The 13,412-nt window shown below is 42.9% G+C and overlaps 1 protein-coding gene across 2 annotated transcripts; it reads right to left on the bottom strand.

Annotated features, from left to right (window-relative positions):
• Positions 1 to 719: 719 nt before the first annotated feature.
• Positions 720 to 4,442, bottom strand: LOC123071108 (uncharacterized). 2 transcript variants are annotated; one of them, XM_044494607.1, is made up of 4 exons: positions 4,090 to 4,442; positions 2,152 to 2,661; positions 1,333 to 1,491; positions 720 to 1,212 (listed from the first exon to the last, which is right to left on the bottom strand). In XM_044494607.1, exons 1-4 carry the CDS (start codon positions 4,312 to 4,314, stop codon positions 1,117 to 1,119), a joined length of 990 nt encoding a protein of 329 aa, XP_044350542.1. In that variant the 5' UTR covers positions 4,315 to 4,442; the 3' UTR covers positions 720 to 1,116. The 2 variants fall into 2 exon arrangements, with proteins under 2 accessions (XP_044350542.1, XP_044350534.1); XM_044494599.1 differs by having other exon boundaries at positions 1,333 to 1,494; positions 4,090 to 4,439.
• Positions 4,443 to 13,412: the final 8,970 nt, after the last annotated feature.

Below are 13,412 nucleotides of genomic sequence, written 5' to 3'. Positions count from 1 at the left end.
TTAATTTCGTTTCCGTTCCTTGGTGCATGACTGTGGGATGATTTTTGGGGGCTTAGAGGATGGGGCCAAATCTCGACCGCTTTCACCTTTCGAAGTCTTTGAGGATGCAATTTTTGCCCTTGTTTCTTAAAATTGTGACATTAAGTCTGTACTAGCAATAAACACTAATGAATTATCCCTGATAAACAGATATACAACGATACAATCTAGATAGATAGTTCGGGGCATGTTTGTTGCGGTGGATTTTTTTTTAAACGAAGGTAAAAGATTTGCCTGTATAGTACGTAACTAAGAGAGAAGAAGAGTTTGTGTTACAAATACACCCCTTGCTAATAATACAACAAATGAATTACTCTCCCATCCCAGCAAAATTGTCCCTAGTTCATTAGCGACGGATTTATGATAGCCCTGTCCCACCCAATTTTGCCTGTTTTAGTGTTTGTTGGACCAACTTTTATGTATTTTTGGCTGATTTTCTGTAAATGTTATAAAATAGGCGCGTCACAATGATAGTCCCGCAATCATAAAACTGATCTTAGAACGTTGAGAAAGCTTGTCGACATAAAAGGACATAGTTTTGGTTTGGAAGTTGGGGCCTTGAGACTGATAGGTCAATTTGTAAGCAAGCACTTCACCAACCATCATCATCACAAGAGTAGTACTACTAGTAGGATTATTAATAGCAATAACAACAAGATTATCACATGGCGGCAAGCAAGTGACAAGAGAGGGGCCTGGGTTTTATTTATTTAGTACCAACTTCAAGTTCAAGCCTTTGTACACAGAGAAGCTAGGGAGGGCTCTCCACTCTCTTGCACCACAGGGAGGAGGACCATCATATTATTATTACTACTACTACAAACGAACGCGAAAATAGAAAATGTCACCCCAAGGAACGGATTTGATGGATCGACTGAAATGAATTCCGACGGGCGGCGCAGCGTGGCACAACAGCCATGATCCTAGAAGGCGGTGCCGCCTCACCTAGAAGCTTCTAGACGCCAACAAAGCCGCTGGCAGCAGCTCTCAGCAGCAGCAGCAGCAGCTTAATTCCCTCCTTGCAACAACCTTTGTCTTCCATCCTCATCGGCTTGGCGGCGGCCTCCATGGCCCCGTCTACTTCCTCGGCTTGAGCATGTCGCCGTCGTCCATCTTGGCGAACCTCCCTCGCACCCTCGGCTGGCTGTCTGCCAGAGCCTTCCTGCAAGCATACTGCAAACACACAGAATTGCAAACAGTCATCACTCTCTGGTCTTGTTCAATCTTCTTGCTGAATTACTTGTGTAGTAGCTAGTAGAAGAAGAAAAGAAAAGAGGTATGTTTGTAATATACCTTGATCTTTCTGCCAAAGTTCCTCTGGATCTTCTTCTTCCTGTACCTGTTGAGCTTCTGCTTCCTCTCCTCGCTTTTCAGGTCACTGATGGTCACAAGCCTCTCACCAGATGCCTGCACATTTCCTGCGATCCCAGGTCGAGGGTTGTTGGCACCAAGCTTCTGTCGAAAAAAGAGGTAAACATATTAGCCTTGCAAATTGCAATCCTCGTACAAAAATCCTCGTACAAACATATTAGCAACCCTCTTGTAAATTAGAAATCATATTAGAAATTAGAAATCATATTACTAGTATCTTGCGTGTCGAAAAAACTAGTAAGCAACTTGAAAGATACCACACACACAGTAAGTGGTGAGTGTGCAGGGTAGGTATATATGCCCTGCAGTGTCAGCTAAAGCATCGAGGAGGCCGTTAAGGGAAAGGTGGCTTTGGGCAGAATTAGCAACCTCTGAGATCACATCACTACATAGCTATGTAGCTAGTGCCTCTCCTTCCTTCATATCATACAGTAGCTTTTATCTATCTATAGTATAACGGAACGGCCTTTTCATGTCGAGCAAAGCACTACATTGATTTTAGTACATGTACAGTGAGAAGGTTTTGTGGAATGCCATGAGAAAGCGACGCCTTTTAGGTTTGTCTTTTGTCGACAGCTGTGCTCACTTGGAGACACAAAGCTGAAAGGTCGATCAGTGGTGCTTGTCACAGGCAATAATTCCATTTCCATCTCCATCTCCATCTCCAGTGTTGTGCTGTGCTGTGCAGTGCAACAGGGAGATAGAGAGAGAGAGAGATGATCATCACCATGTCATACATACCTGAATGTCACCCTCGCTGTAGGCTCGCCGGAGCCCGAAGGCGGCCTCGAAGTCGAGCCCTTGGAAGTCGAGGAAGTTGGGCCTCACCGCCGACCCGTTCATCCAGTCGCCCGAGTTGAGGCACCCGGAGCTGACGCTCTTCTGGAGCGAGCACTCGCCGGTGCCGGCAGCAGCAACCGTCGACGACGATGATGCCCTGAGCTCCCCGGGCACGTCCTCGACCTGCAGCATGGGGATCTTGACGTCCAGCAGCTCGGATATGGTCTCCTCGATGGCCGACTTCTCCATGAGCTCCTTCTCGCACTCGTACAGCACCTCGCTCAGGCCCATGTCGGAGACCTTGATGCTGTCGTCCATGGAGTTGTCCCCGCCGGACATCATCGAGATGGCGGCGGCTACCGGGTCGAGGGCCAGCAGCGGCTCCTCGATTATGGGCTCCGGAGCCTTGAACAGGTCCCCCTCTGCTCCCAGGTCGTACTCTGATATCAGGGATGGCTGCCCCATGTCTCCCTGTTATTTATTTTTTTACCATACATGCATGAAACAAAATATATTATTAGAGGTGAGAAATCAACTTAAAACATTTAATCCTACTAGAAACACTTAATTTCTGGCACCCAGAACCAGAATGACTTAAATTTCTGCAAATACAATGAACTGAAGAAGATAAGTAAGCAGTAGGAAGAAGAGTGGAAGGTCAAGAGTAAAAATAAAAAGGGCAAGTGGTGGTAGCAGTAGAGAATAGTTTTGATGAGTGCTGTTGTATTCTAGTGTGGGTGCACATGTGAGCTGACGCCAAGTCCCTGCCATGCTTTGCTATTGCTATTGCTATTGCTACCACCACACCACATGACTACATGAGCAGGGCAGAAGAAGAGCATATGCCGCCCATGGACAGGACAGGACAGTGGCATCTCCTCCAATGGCCAAAAACACATCAACCTAATTCCATCCCTCTCTTCAAATTGGCAACTACTAAAGCCTAAAGGTGAGTGAGAAGAAGATTCAAAGCTGGGAGGCAACATGAGCAAGTGTTATCTGGGATCTTTCTTTCCATAACACATAAAAAACAGTGAGGGTCATGAGGATTTATGGCATGGTGCTGGTAAATTAGGACAGTTTGTTTGAATTAGGCAAAAATCAGGTGTTTCCCATTTTTGTATGGCAGTGCAGTGGTGATGGACGTTGACGTATGAATACTGTATACCACTAGTAATATTAATTATAGCAAGACATGATAAGCAATCTTTATCTATCAAAGTAGCTAAAAATGTGCTTGTGTGTGACAGTGTGATTGATGCATGTTGATGACAATCAGTAAAGTAGCACCGGTCCATAGTCCATACATAGATATTATATGAGTTTGCAACAAGAAAAAAGTAAGTAAAGGAAAGGAAACAAGGATGGAGGAAGCAACGAGTGGTTAATTAAAAATAAAGGTGGGCAGTAAGTACTACTTATTAGAGATGTTATTTTTCTTAATTAGTGGATGAGTATTATTAAAAATCGGGAGATGAATCTAAAGTGGCCGTCGATATCGCAGGTGGGGCTCGGAAACAAGAATGGGGAAAGAAGGCGACATTTTAATTTTGTCTCCACGGAGAGGACGGACGGACGGACAGAGAAGAGAAGAATTGGAATTGGCGGCGGCGGCGGCCTTACAAGTGGTGCAGCAACCAATTTCAATTTCCAAAATTGAATTGAATTGAATTGAATTGCAGCCAAGAAGCAGAAGCAGACAGACAGGAAAAATACCAGTTAGTGCTGTGCTAAAAGCAAAGCCTTTTGTTTTTTTGGGGGGGTGATGCAACATAATAGTACTAGAAAGAAGTGATGTGATGCAGGAGAGGAGATTGATGGAGTGTCATGCATGTCATGTTCTCTTATGCAAATAAGATTAAGATACTAGTAGTAGCTAGCAGGGGGAAAGGTACTCACGAGGTGGTGGTACATGGCGGCGGCGGCGGCGGCGGCTTGATGTTGTTGTTGTTGGTGGTGCAGGAGAGGGAGAGGGAGAGGGAGAGGTGGCGGCGGCGGAGCAGCGTGGGTGGATGCAGATGGGGAGGAGAAGGAGGAGGGGGAGGAGGAGAAGAGCGGGGAGTATGAGTAGCCTGGCCCCGGCGGCGAGTAGGCGGAGAAGCTGAAGCCGGCGTCGGCGAACATCTTGTTTGTCTGTTTGTTTGTGTAGTGGCTGTGTGTTTTGCGGTGGCCGGCGTGAGGAGGAGGTCTCTCTTTCTAGGGAAGGGAAGGGAAGGGAAGGGAAGGAAAGGGAAGGGGAGGGGAGGGGAGGGGAGGGAATGGGGGTTTAGGGTTGGGAGAGATTGGAAAGGATGGAGGCCTCCGCAGCCGGGATTTATAGCAACAAGGTGCAAGCAGAGCGGAGGAGGAAGAAAGGGACAAACAAAGAAAGAAAAGTAAAGTAAAGTAAATAAAAGCCATCCCATCCATCACATCACAACACCAGCGCCAACGCCAACGCCAACTCCATATCCAACTCCAACGCGGTGCTGCTGCTGGGCTTGGGCTTGGGCTGGCCTCAAAACAAGACAAGACATGAATGTAAACTTCTTCTTGTTCAATCAGTGAGGCAGGCCAGGGCAGGGCAGCCACATGGATGGATGGACTCACCTTCACCTTCCTTGCGCAATCAACACACGCCTCTCTCTTTCCCCACTACCCCTACACTGCCCTGCCCTGCCTGCTACAGTGTTTACTACTAGCACTGCCCTTGGTTTTTTCTTCTTTTCCACGTGAATTTGCTTGTCTGTTTTACCTTTACTTTCTTTTGGTGCAACGTAATACTAGTGATCTAAACACTCTTATTATGTTTATTTACAGAGTTCATAACCAGTTTCAACCAATCAGTCCATTTCTTCTACTTGTACTGCTTCCTCCCTCTCCCCGTCCATCCATCCATCGCCATTTACCCGTCCTAATCACCAACCACATAGAAGTCTTATAATATAAGAACGTTTTTTCTACTAGTATAGTGCCAAAAAACCTTCTTATATTATGAGACGGAAACGGAAGGATGTCAAACCCAAAATCTAATTACTTAATCCCAATCACACACACGCACGCACGCACGCAGTCAAAGACATCACACACTTCCTCCCAGCAAGTTCTATTTGTTTCTTTCGCTCATACCTCCTACGGTGACTTGCTTTGTTTTCTTTCACCACACTGCTGCCTCCTTTTTTTTTAGCATCAGTACAGACACAAGCGCTCATATACACGCGCATACACTCACTGCTGCCTCCTTGCTAGCTAGTTCACCCCAACTAACTACTCTAGCAAGTTGCATGTACCCACGTCCAGTCCACCACCATGCCCATCCATGCATTCCACTCCACTCACGCACTTCACTTCAATCCCGATCCGTCCGTCCCTGCATAATTAAATTAACTTCCTTTTGCGACAATGTATTTGTCTATATGTTTGTTATTACAAATAAGTGGCGCTCAAAGTATAAATAATCTCTATAATAGATCTCTTCCTTTTCACAAAAAACAAGTCTCCTACTTCTCCCTCCCCTCCCCTCCACCGCCACATCATATCTCGTCACCGGTACCGACATCATCTTACTTCTTTTCATACCATCACTGTTCCTTCCTCCTTCATGTACACTGGCCCGCAACTAGTGACATCGCATCACCATTTCGATCACACACTTGGTAATTCCTCTTAGCATGCCGCAAGGCCAAGAGAAGCACTCGATTGTTTTTTGGACAGACTCTCACAGTGCATTGTAGCCAACCAGACAACCTACACCCTCAATATGGTCAAATAAAAGGAAATAAATAGAATACACTCTTATGTAGTGGCATACACCCACTATGTCCATCCACTCACATTAACTGAAATTCATCCCCGATTAATCATCAATAAATTACCTTCACCTTCCTCTTATTGTCCATATATTACATATAAGGAACGTTTAAAGTAAATTACGACCCGCTGCCTTTCACCTAGCTAACTGGTTGATTGGTTGGCTGTTTATACGCCGCCAATCCCTTTACTCATCCCTTTTTTACATTCATTTTCATCTTATTTATGTGACTTAGATGACCATCCATCCAGGGGCGGAGATAGGTCCCATGCACGCCGGGGTGTGACGGCCATGTGCTCGTACCCATCATTTTTCAACCTGAGCACGCAAATTACAACCTGCTATCTTCCACCTAGCTAGCTGGTCGATTCATTGTTTACATGCCACCAAACCCTTTACTCATCCATTTTTGGCGTTCATTTCATCCTATTTGCATGCCTCGGTTGACCATCCATCCAGGGGCGGAGATAAGTCTCAGGCACGCCGGGGCGTGATGGCCACGTGCTCGTACACACTATTTTCGATCTGAGCACGTAAATTACAACCCGCTATCTTCCACCTAGCTAGCTGGTCGATTGGTTGCCTGTTTATACGACACCAAACCCTTTACTCATCCGTTTTTGTTGTTCATTTTCATCGTATTTGCGTGCCTCAGGTGACCACCCATCCAAGGGCAGAGATAAGTCTCATGCACACCGGGGGGTGACGGTCGCGTGCTCATACACACCATTTTCGACCTGAGCATGCAAATTACAACCCGCTATCTTCCACCTAGCTAACTGGTCGATTGGTGGCCTGTTTATATGCCCACTACGTTCACACTATTCATCTCCATGTAACTACAGTGTAGTGAAGCCGTCCCTGGGCATGTCTAAATCCTGCCTCCGCCCTTGCCACCCATCTCCCGCTTTTTTGATATATTAGCTGATGGGCTGCCTTTGCACCAACCTACACCTTGGACCAACCTTAACCCTATCTATCTCCTAACAACAAAATTCATTGGAGTCCCATCCATCTAATTAAATTACCTTCGATTTCATCTCTAAAAAAGACCACCTTCACTTTTCTTCTTATATGATGCCAAATCCTTTTACTCACCCATTCTGATGTCCTATTCATCTTATTCGCGTGCCTCAGATCAACATCCATTCGCTTACATGGACAGAACCAACCTATACCATGGGCCAACCTTAACCCCGTTTATCTCCTCACCTACACTGCCTCATCCCAATCCCCTCCACCACTATATCATCATATCAAATAAAAAGAAAGAAAAGAATAGTGTATACTCTTATGTAATGGCATACACCCACGATGTCCATCCATTCACTCACATTAATTTGATTTCATCCTCGATTAATCGTCAGGTAAATTACCTTCACCTTCTCTTATAGTATTACATATAAGGAACATTTAAATAAAATTACAACCTGCCGCCTTCCACCTAACTTGCTGGTTGATTAGTGTTATTCTTTGATTTTACCGTTCATTTTCATCTTATTTGCCTCAGATGCCCATTCATCCAGGGGCAGAGACAAAGCACAGGAGGCATATCGGTCTGCGGCCAGGGCATGATGCCCACGTGCTCGTACATACTATTCATCCCCCTGTAGCTACAGAGTAGTGAAGCCCTGCCCCTGCATCCATCGTTGTTGTTTTTGATATATATATCAGCCTTGTGCCAACCTTAACCCTATCTATCTTCTAACTGAAACCGCCTTCCCACATTGTTGCAACCTATTTGTTACCGTTATTTATTGCTTAAGTCCTTGCCGACTAATTCTATATTGGCCATGTTAATGATAGCTTAATTAATTATCACTATTGGGCCCTTGTTGCTTACTCTGGGGTATCTCCTTTGGCTATTCATGGTTGAGTACGCATGCAGTTGACCCTATATTACATAAACATAAATTATTTCATATACTAGTCTGGTGCAACACCAGAGCAAATATCAACAAAAATACGACAAAAAGGAAAATGCATTGCCCCTGGCTGGAATGACTTAAATCAATTCCAGCAGCAGTAGAGACACATGAGAATCGATTGAGCCGTCATCATATTGACAGAGACGCCAATGATATTTTTTTTAATAATAACTTGTATACTTTTAATGAACAACTTGATACCAGTAAATGACCCTTTCGACTGTAGCCACTGATATCAACGCACACGTCAAATTGTTTTTACTAATCGACATCACTGTCACATGTCATCTCTAATCAGATATATATGTTACCTAAGGTGCATGATGTAGATGCATGGCTCCTTTATTCCTTCCCTCCGGTATAGTATAAACGAACAAAACAAAAGTAAACCATGAGCTAGCAGCTAATTCCTTCCTAATCTCATAATATAAAAGTAACTGAACGTCATCAGAGAGGCATCATGCATCTATCGCCAAGTCATGCGTCCACCCATCAAGTTGCACTGTTTGAGGACGTATATGTTACTCCATCCAAGGCACCTAATCATCATCTTGTTGGCCAAAATAACATGCATGTCACGATTGCACAAGTGACCAGAGATGTTTTTTTTAATATTAAATAGAGTATGATTAGTTGGGAATGAGCCGAACTATCTATAGTGTATGGGCGAATTTGGTAGCTAGTTAGTTTTCCGTATAGGGTGAGAGCATGGGCAGTGTCACTACGTATGCATTAAATTAAGATTAAATTGTGGGTTGGTGCGTGTTATTGTGAAACAAGTCATAACAGATATACTATTAGTTTAATTTGCAAAACAACATCACTTTTAAAAGTTGTTTCACAAACTCTACGGACTCGCATATCTGAATTAGAACAACTTCTCCACACTACTGCAAAACTGATACTAGTTGTAATTATCGACTTGTTTTTACTAGCTGTAATTTTATTTATATGATTCTGATTATTTAACTGAAATAAATTTTAACTCATAATATACATAGAATATGGACTGGAACATTGGATGTACAAAGAAGAGTGCCGTTTAACCAAAGAGTACATTGATCGAATCTTTGGATCCATGACAGGCGCCATGATGGATATGAGGAGGAAACCACCCACCGAACGGAGTATGTTCTGTCCATGTCGTGATTGTGAAAATATCATGATCTTTAAGAACCACCGGCAAGTCAAGTCGAAGCACAATTGATTAGAAGGGGTTTCATGGAGGGCTATATGCATTATTGGACAAAGCACAACTCAATTGACACAATGGAGCAAGATCAAGATAACACATGCGCCAACCGTTGAACTGTATGTATATATTAAATCCATTAAAGGCACCTAAGCATGGTCTTGTTGGGCAAAATAACATGCATGCCACAATGGTTTAAGTAGCTGAAGATATTCTTTAATATTTAAAATAGAGTATGATTTGTTAGGAATGAGCCAAACTAGCTAGTAGTATATGGTCGAATTTGGTAGCTAGTTAATTTTCCATATAGGGTGAGAGCATGCATGGGCTTTGGCATTATGTATGCTAGCTTGTAAATTATGAAGATATATATTTTTAAGAAAATAGAGTACGATTATAACAGGAATGAGCCAAACTAGTGTCTGATCGAGTTTGGTTGCTAGTTAATTTTCCAAGCAGGGTGAAGACGTGATGGCTTTGGCATAGCATGTAGATTGATTGAGAAGATCTTGGGGGTTGGTGCGTGTTTATGGGAAGGAACTCAAAATATCTCAATTTGCAATTTAGCATCTTTTCAACATTGTTTTGCGAACTCTTCAAGCGGGCTCGCATTTCTGAATTAGAAGGAATTTATAATTTCTCCAGTTCACAACTCAGAATCGAAATTCTCTCTTGACGCAGCGGTGGCGGTGGCGGTGGCGGCGGCGGGCGGTCGTGCACGAGTGGCCGGACCAGATTCTTGGGGAATTAAAGACAGACATCAATCCGGTTGGTTGGCAACACAAATTGTCTTGCAAAAAGGAGACGCGTGATGTAGAGTTCAAAGTACAGTATGCTTGCTTTTGCAAAAACAAAAAGCAAAAAGAACATGCCTGTACACAGCTTGCAGCATGTTATTCACTTGGGAATATGCATCCATCCTGTCCTCCTCCAACGTTTCAATTCATCCATCACGCGGCTTTCAACAGTTTGTTCGGATTCCATGTGTGCATCACCCTACCTATATATCAATCTATCTAGCTAGAGGCCACTCGCAGACCCATGGCGAAAACGACCCAAATAATGCTTTCTATATACCTGCTATATATGTATTTTTGGTAAATGAATGAGGAGTGAAACATGCAATAAACAAGGAAAATGTTTATTAAATTCTTCTTTTGGATGATGCGTGAGCAAATTAAGGCCAGCAGATGGGACTGCTCCAGCTGATAAGTTTTAGCAGGGCTTTTTGTGTGTATGAATCTACGACATGTTCATGCAAGCATGCAAGTATGTATGATTTGTACATGCATGCACCTGCACGGTGTACAACTGTTACTGTAGTGCAATTTTGTGCACAATATGAAGAAAACAAAGAGGCAGCACGATCGAGCGAGTTGGATTCTATTTGTTGGCAAGGGATCTCAAGGAGAGAGGTGAGTGAGTGAGTGATTGAGTGGAATCTTTGTGTGGTGGTGGGCACTCACTCTAGTGGCGCCTTCTTCACTCCAATTTTATTTTATTTTCACCCAAGGTAAGGTACAGTAGCTAACAACAAGCTAGTGGCTAGCTATAGCAACAAAACAAGAGGGCCCTCTCTCACCTTTTATTGTCAATTTGTGAGTGTGATGTGCAGTGCCTGGCCTTTTCACACATGCCAGCTGCTGACGCTGGCTACCTCTAGCTGCAACTTGCTCGCTTGCTTGCACCAATAATCGGCGGGGTAGGTCCCACATGTCATCTTGCTTATACTATAAAGGTTCCCTTTTGCTTACTTTTTAATCTTGTTGGTAAAACACACAGAGTCTCCTTTACTTACTTTATTACTGGCAGCTTGCATCAGGCATCTGCTACATGCTGCCTTTGGTTGACAGCTTAGTTAGGTTATTATTTCATGGGGGGTGATATCACAGCTACTATATCAACATGACAACATGGGATAAGTATATTAGCTGTTTAATTCATCTCAGTGTGTGTCTAGATGCATGCATGCATGCATGCTAAAGCGTTTGTATCTAGATGCACCATGCACGCACCGATCCATGAGGAAGACACAAAGTCGTCGCTAGCTACGGGCTACAAGCTGCTTCATTATAATTATTTTACTGGTTTGCAATCCCCATAAAGAAAGAAAAGAAAAGAAAAGAAAAGAAAGTGTTGAAGAGGAAAGGGAAGATGCACCCGGTTGGTTTTCACTACTGGCTAGTGGAGAGCCAACATCTTTTGTAGAGGCACCCATTATGTCTTGTGCGTCTACACCTTTTAGAGGCAAACCAAGGACAACCCTTGTTCCTTAACCGGCAAGGTTTTTCCTTTCTTTTGATCAATTGCAACAACATCATTGGCCATGTAATTAACCACCCATAACCAATTGCTATATATATATGGTAACACCTTTTTTGTTCCTTTGGAGGGCCTCTGGTAGTGAGATCAAATCACCTAGGTCATTTATTCCATGCATCACCTCCACTTCGATGGCTAGTTCTTTTTAACCACCGAGTCATTGATTAGTTCACAAACAAGCTACGTATTCTCGCCATATGTATCATAAAAATGTGATGTTTTGGACATGTTTTCGGTCAAGCTTTCAAAATTTTGACAGTTAATATCATGTGAATAGAGGACCCCCTTGTATTGAGGAACTTTTGCCTCTTGAATGTAATTCGGAATAAAACTCTCTTTACCCTTGCAAAATGAAAACAAACAAACCATGTTAATAGTCCAGATCGGGAATTTTGTATTGAGGAACTCTTGCCTCTGGAATGTAATTCTATAACTCTGGTATAAAACTCTCTTTACCCTCGCAAAAGAGGAAAAAAATCATGTTAATAGTTCAGATAGGGAATTTGAAAAACATAGGCCTGAAGTGCAAATCATATACGCTTTTGAATATCCACTTTGAGAAAAAAAGTGCAATGACTAATATGTAGATTACAACATAATAATTGGTATCATTAAAATCACTGTTTGATGGAGTGCCAATTTTGTATCAAATAATCTGCATATATATGGTCGAACAAGGTACAATTTTGAAACAAAATGCGTGGCTTATATTTTGGTACGGGGTGTGTATAGTATAGTATAGGCGTGCATGGCTCTACGTGTCCATGTTTTGATGTGGTATCTAGCTTTAGGGCCGCCTTGGTATCTTTATGATAGAGTATACATGTCAACCTTCCTTGTTCTTCCGATCGATGCATGCATGGTGGTCTAGCTAGCCATGAAATACAAGAAGCCAAACTAGCTTCCTAGCTACTGATAAAACAAAGGAAAACAAAACAAACTAGCTGCCCAGGTGGATGTACTCTACGTGTTGTAGTACACGTAGAATCAAAATTCAGCTATAAATGAAATGATTCTTTTCACAAGTTTGAGCCACATGACTGGTGCATCAATCACCATCTACATTCCACTGTACTAGCATAACACCAGTGTTTTATTAAAGCTAGTACAAAGTTGAGACACTTATTTTATTTTGAGACGGAGGGAGTATAAAACAATTGAAATTGCATTGGATCACGAGTATACAATAACCAATGGATTTGCAAAAGGTAATAAAGAAATTCAAACAAGCCCACCTGCGTAAATGCACGGTCATTGAAGCACTGATATGTACTTATAAAATATATTCTTTCATTCAAAACATGAGTGAGGTGGCCACTTTGCTTGTTTTATTTTATTTTTTCTAACCGAAAAGGTTTGATGAGGATGAATAAGATTGAAATGGAGTGGATAGTGAACTTTTTTAAGCCAGCTCCAGTTATAAGATAAGGGTGTGGCTAGATTTTAGTACTGAGACTTAATCAAGTCTCAATCAAGTGATAGAACATATAAAAAGAAGAAAGAGAAAAATTAAAAGAAAATTTGCACAGATCTTTGTGTAAGATCTCATGAATATAACATCGACAGTCTTAGTCGACCGAGATTTAGCAATCCCGATAAGATAAAGACTGAGATCAAATGGTTAGGATTAATCAGCAAACTGTTGGTTGGATGTTACCTGGGGTTTGACCTTTTTATTTGATCTGAAGGGTTTAACTAACTGGATTTCATACTGACCCGTGCGTTGACCTGTAATATACTGCAGTAGTATATGTGGAGTAGTTGCAGTGCAGCTAGCTACAGATAGATCACACACGCGCAGTGCGTGTTGGGTTGTAGCGATGGATGTGTGGGCAAGTTGGAATGGAAGTGTGCCGCCGCTTATACGCACCGTACGTCTCGACTCTGCTGCAGCTTTGGCTTGCTTTCATTTCATTTCTAGGGCATCTCCACCTGCAGCTTCTTCGATCCTTCCTGCTCCATAGCTTTCTTTCTTTCTTTCTTTCTTTCT

This window comes from Triticum aestivum, chromosome 1A (assembly GCF_018294505.1).
Source record: "Triticum aestivum cultivar Chinese Spring chromosome 1A, IWGSC CS RefSeq v2.1, whole genome shotgun sequence".
Classification (NCBI taxonomy): Eukaryota; Viridiplantae; Streptophyta; class Magnoliopsida; order Poales; family Poaceae; genus Triticum; species Triticum aestivum.
The sequence above is the reverse complement of the archived record's forward strand: the minus strand, read 5'-3'. Positions and strand labels throughout refer to the sequence as shown.

Bases quoted from the DNA above. Each gene is read 5' to 3' on its own strand.
- LOC123071108 (XM_044494599.1), bottom strand. From the start codon at position 4,314: ATGTTCGCCGACGCCGGCTTCAGCTTCTCCGCCTACTCGCCGCCGGGG. The intron at 2,662-4,089 runs GTGAGTACCTTT...AATAAATAACAG, and splicing joins CCGCCATGTACCACCACCTC to GGAGACATGGGGCAGCCATC. The intron at 1,495-2,151 runs GTATGTATGACA...TTTTTTCGACAG, and splicing joins ACAGCGAGGGTGACATTCAG to AAGCTTGGTGCCAACAACCC.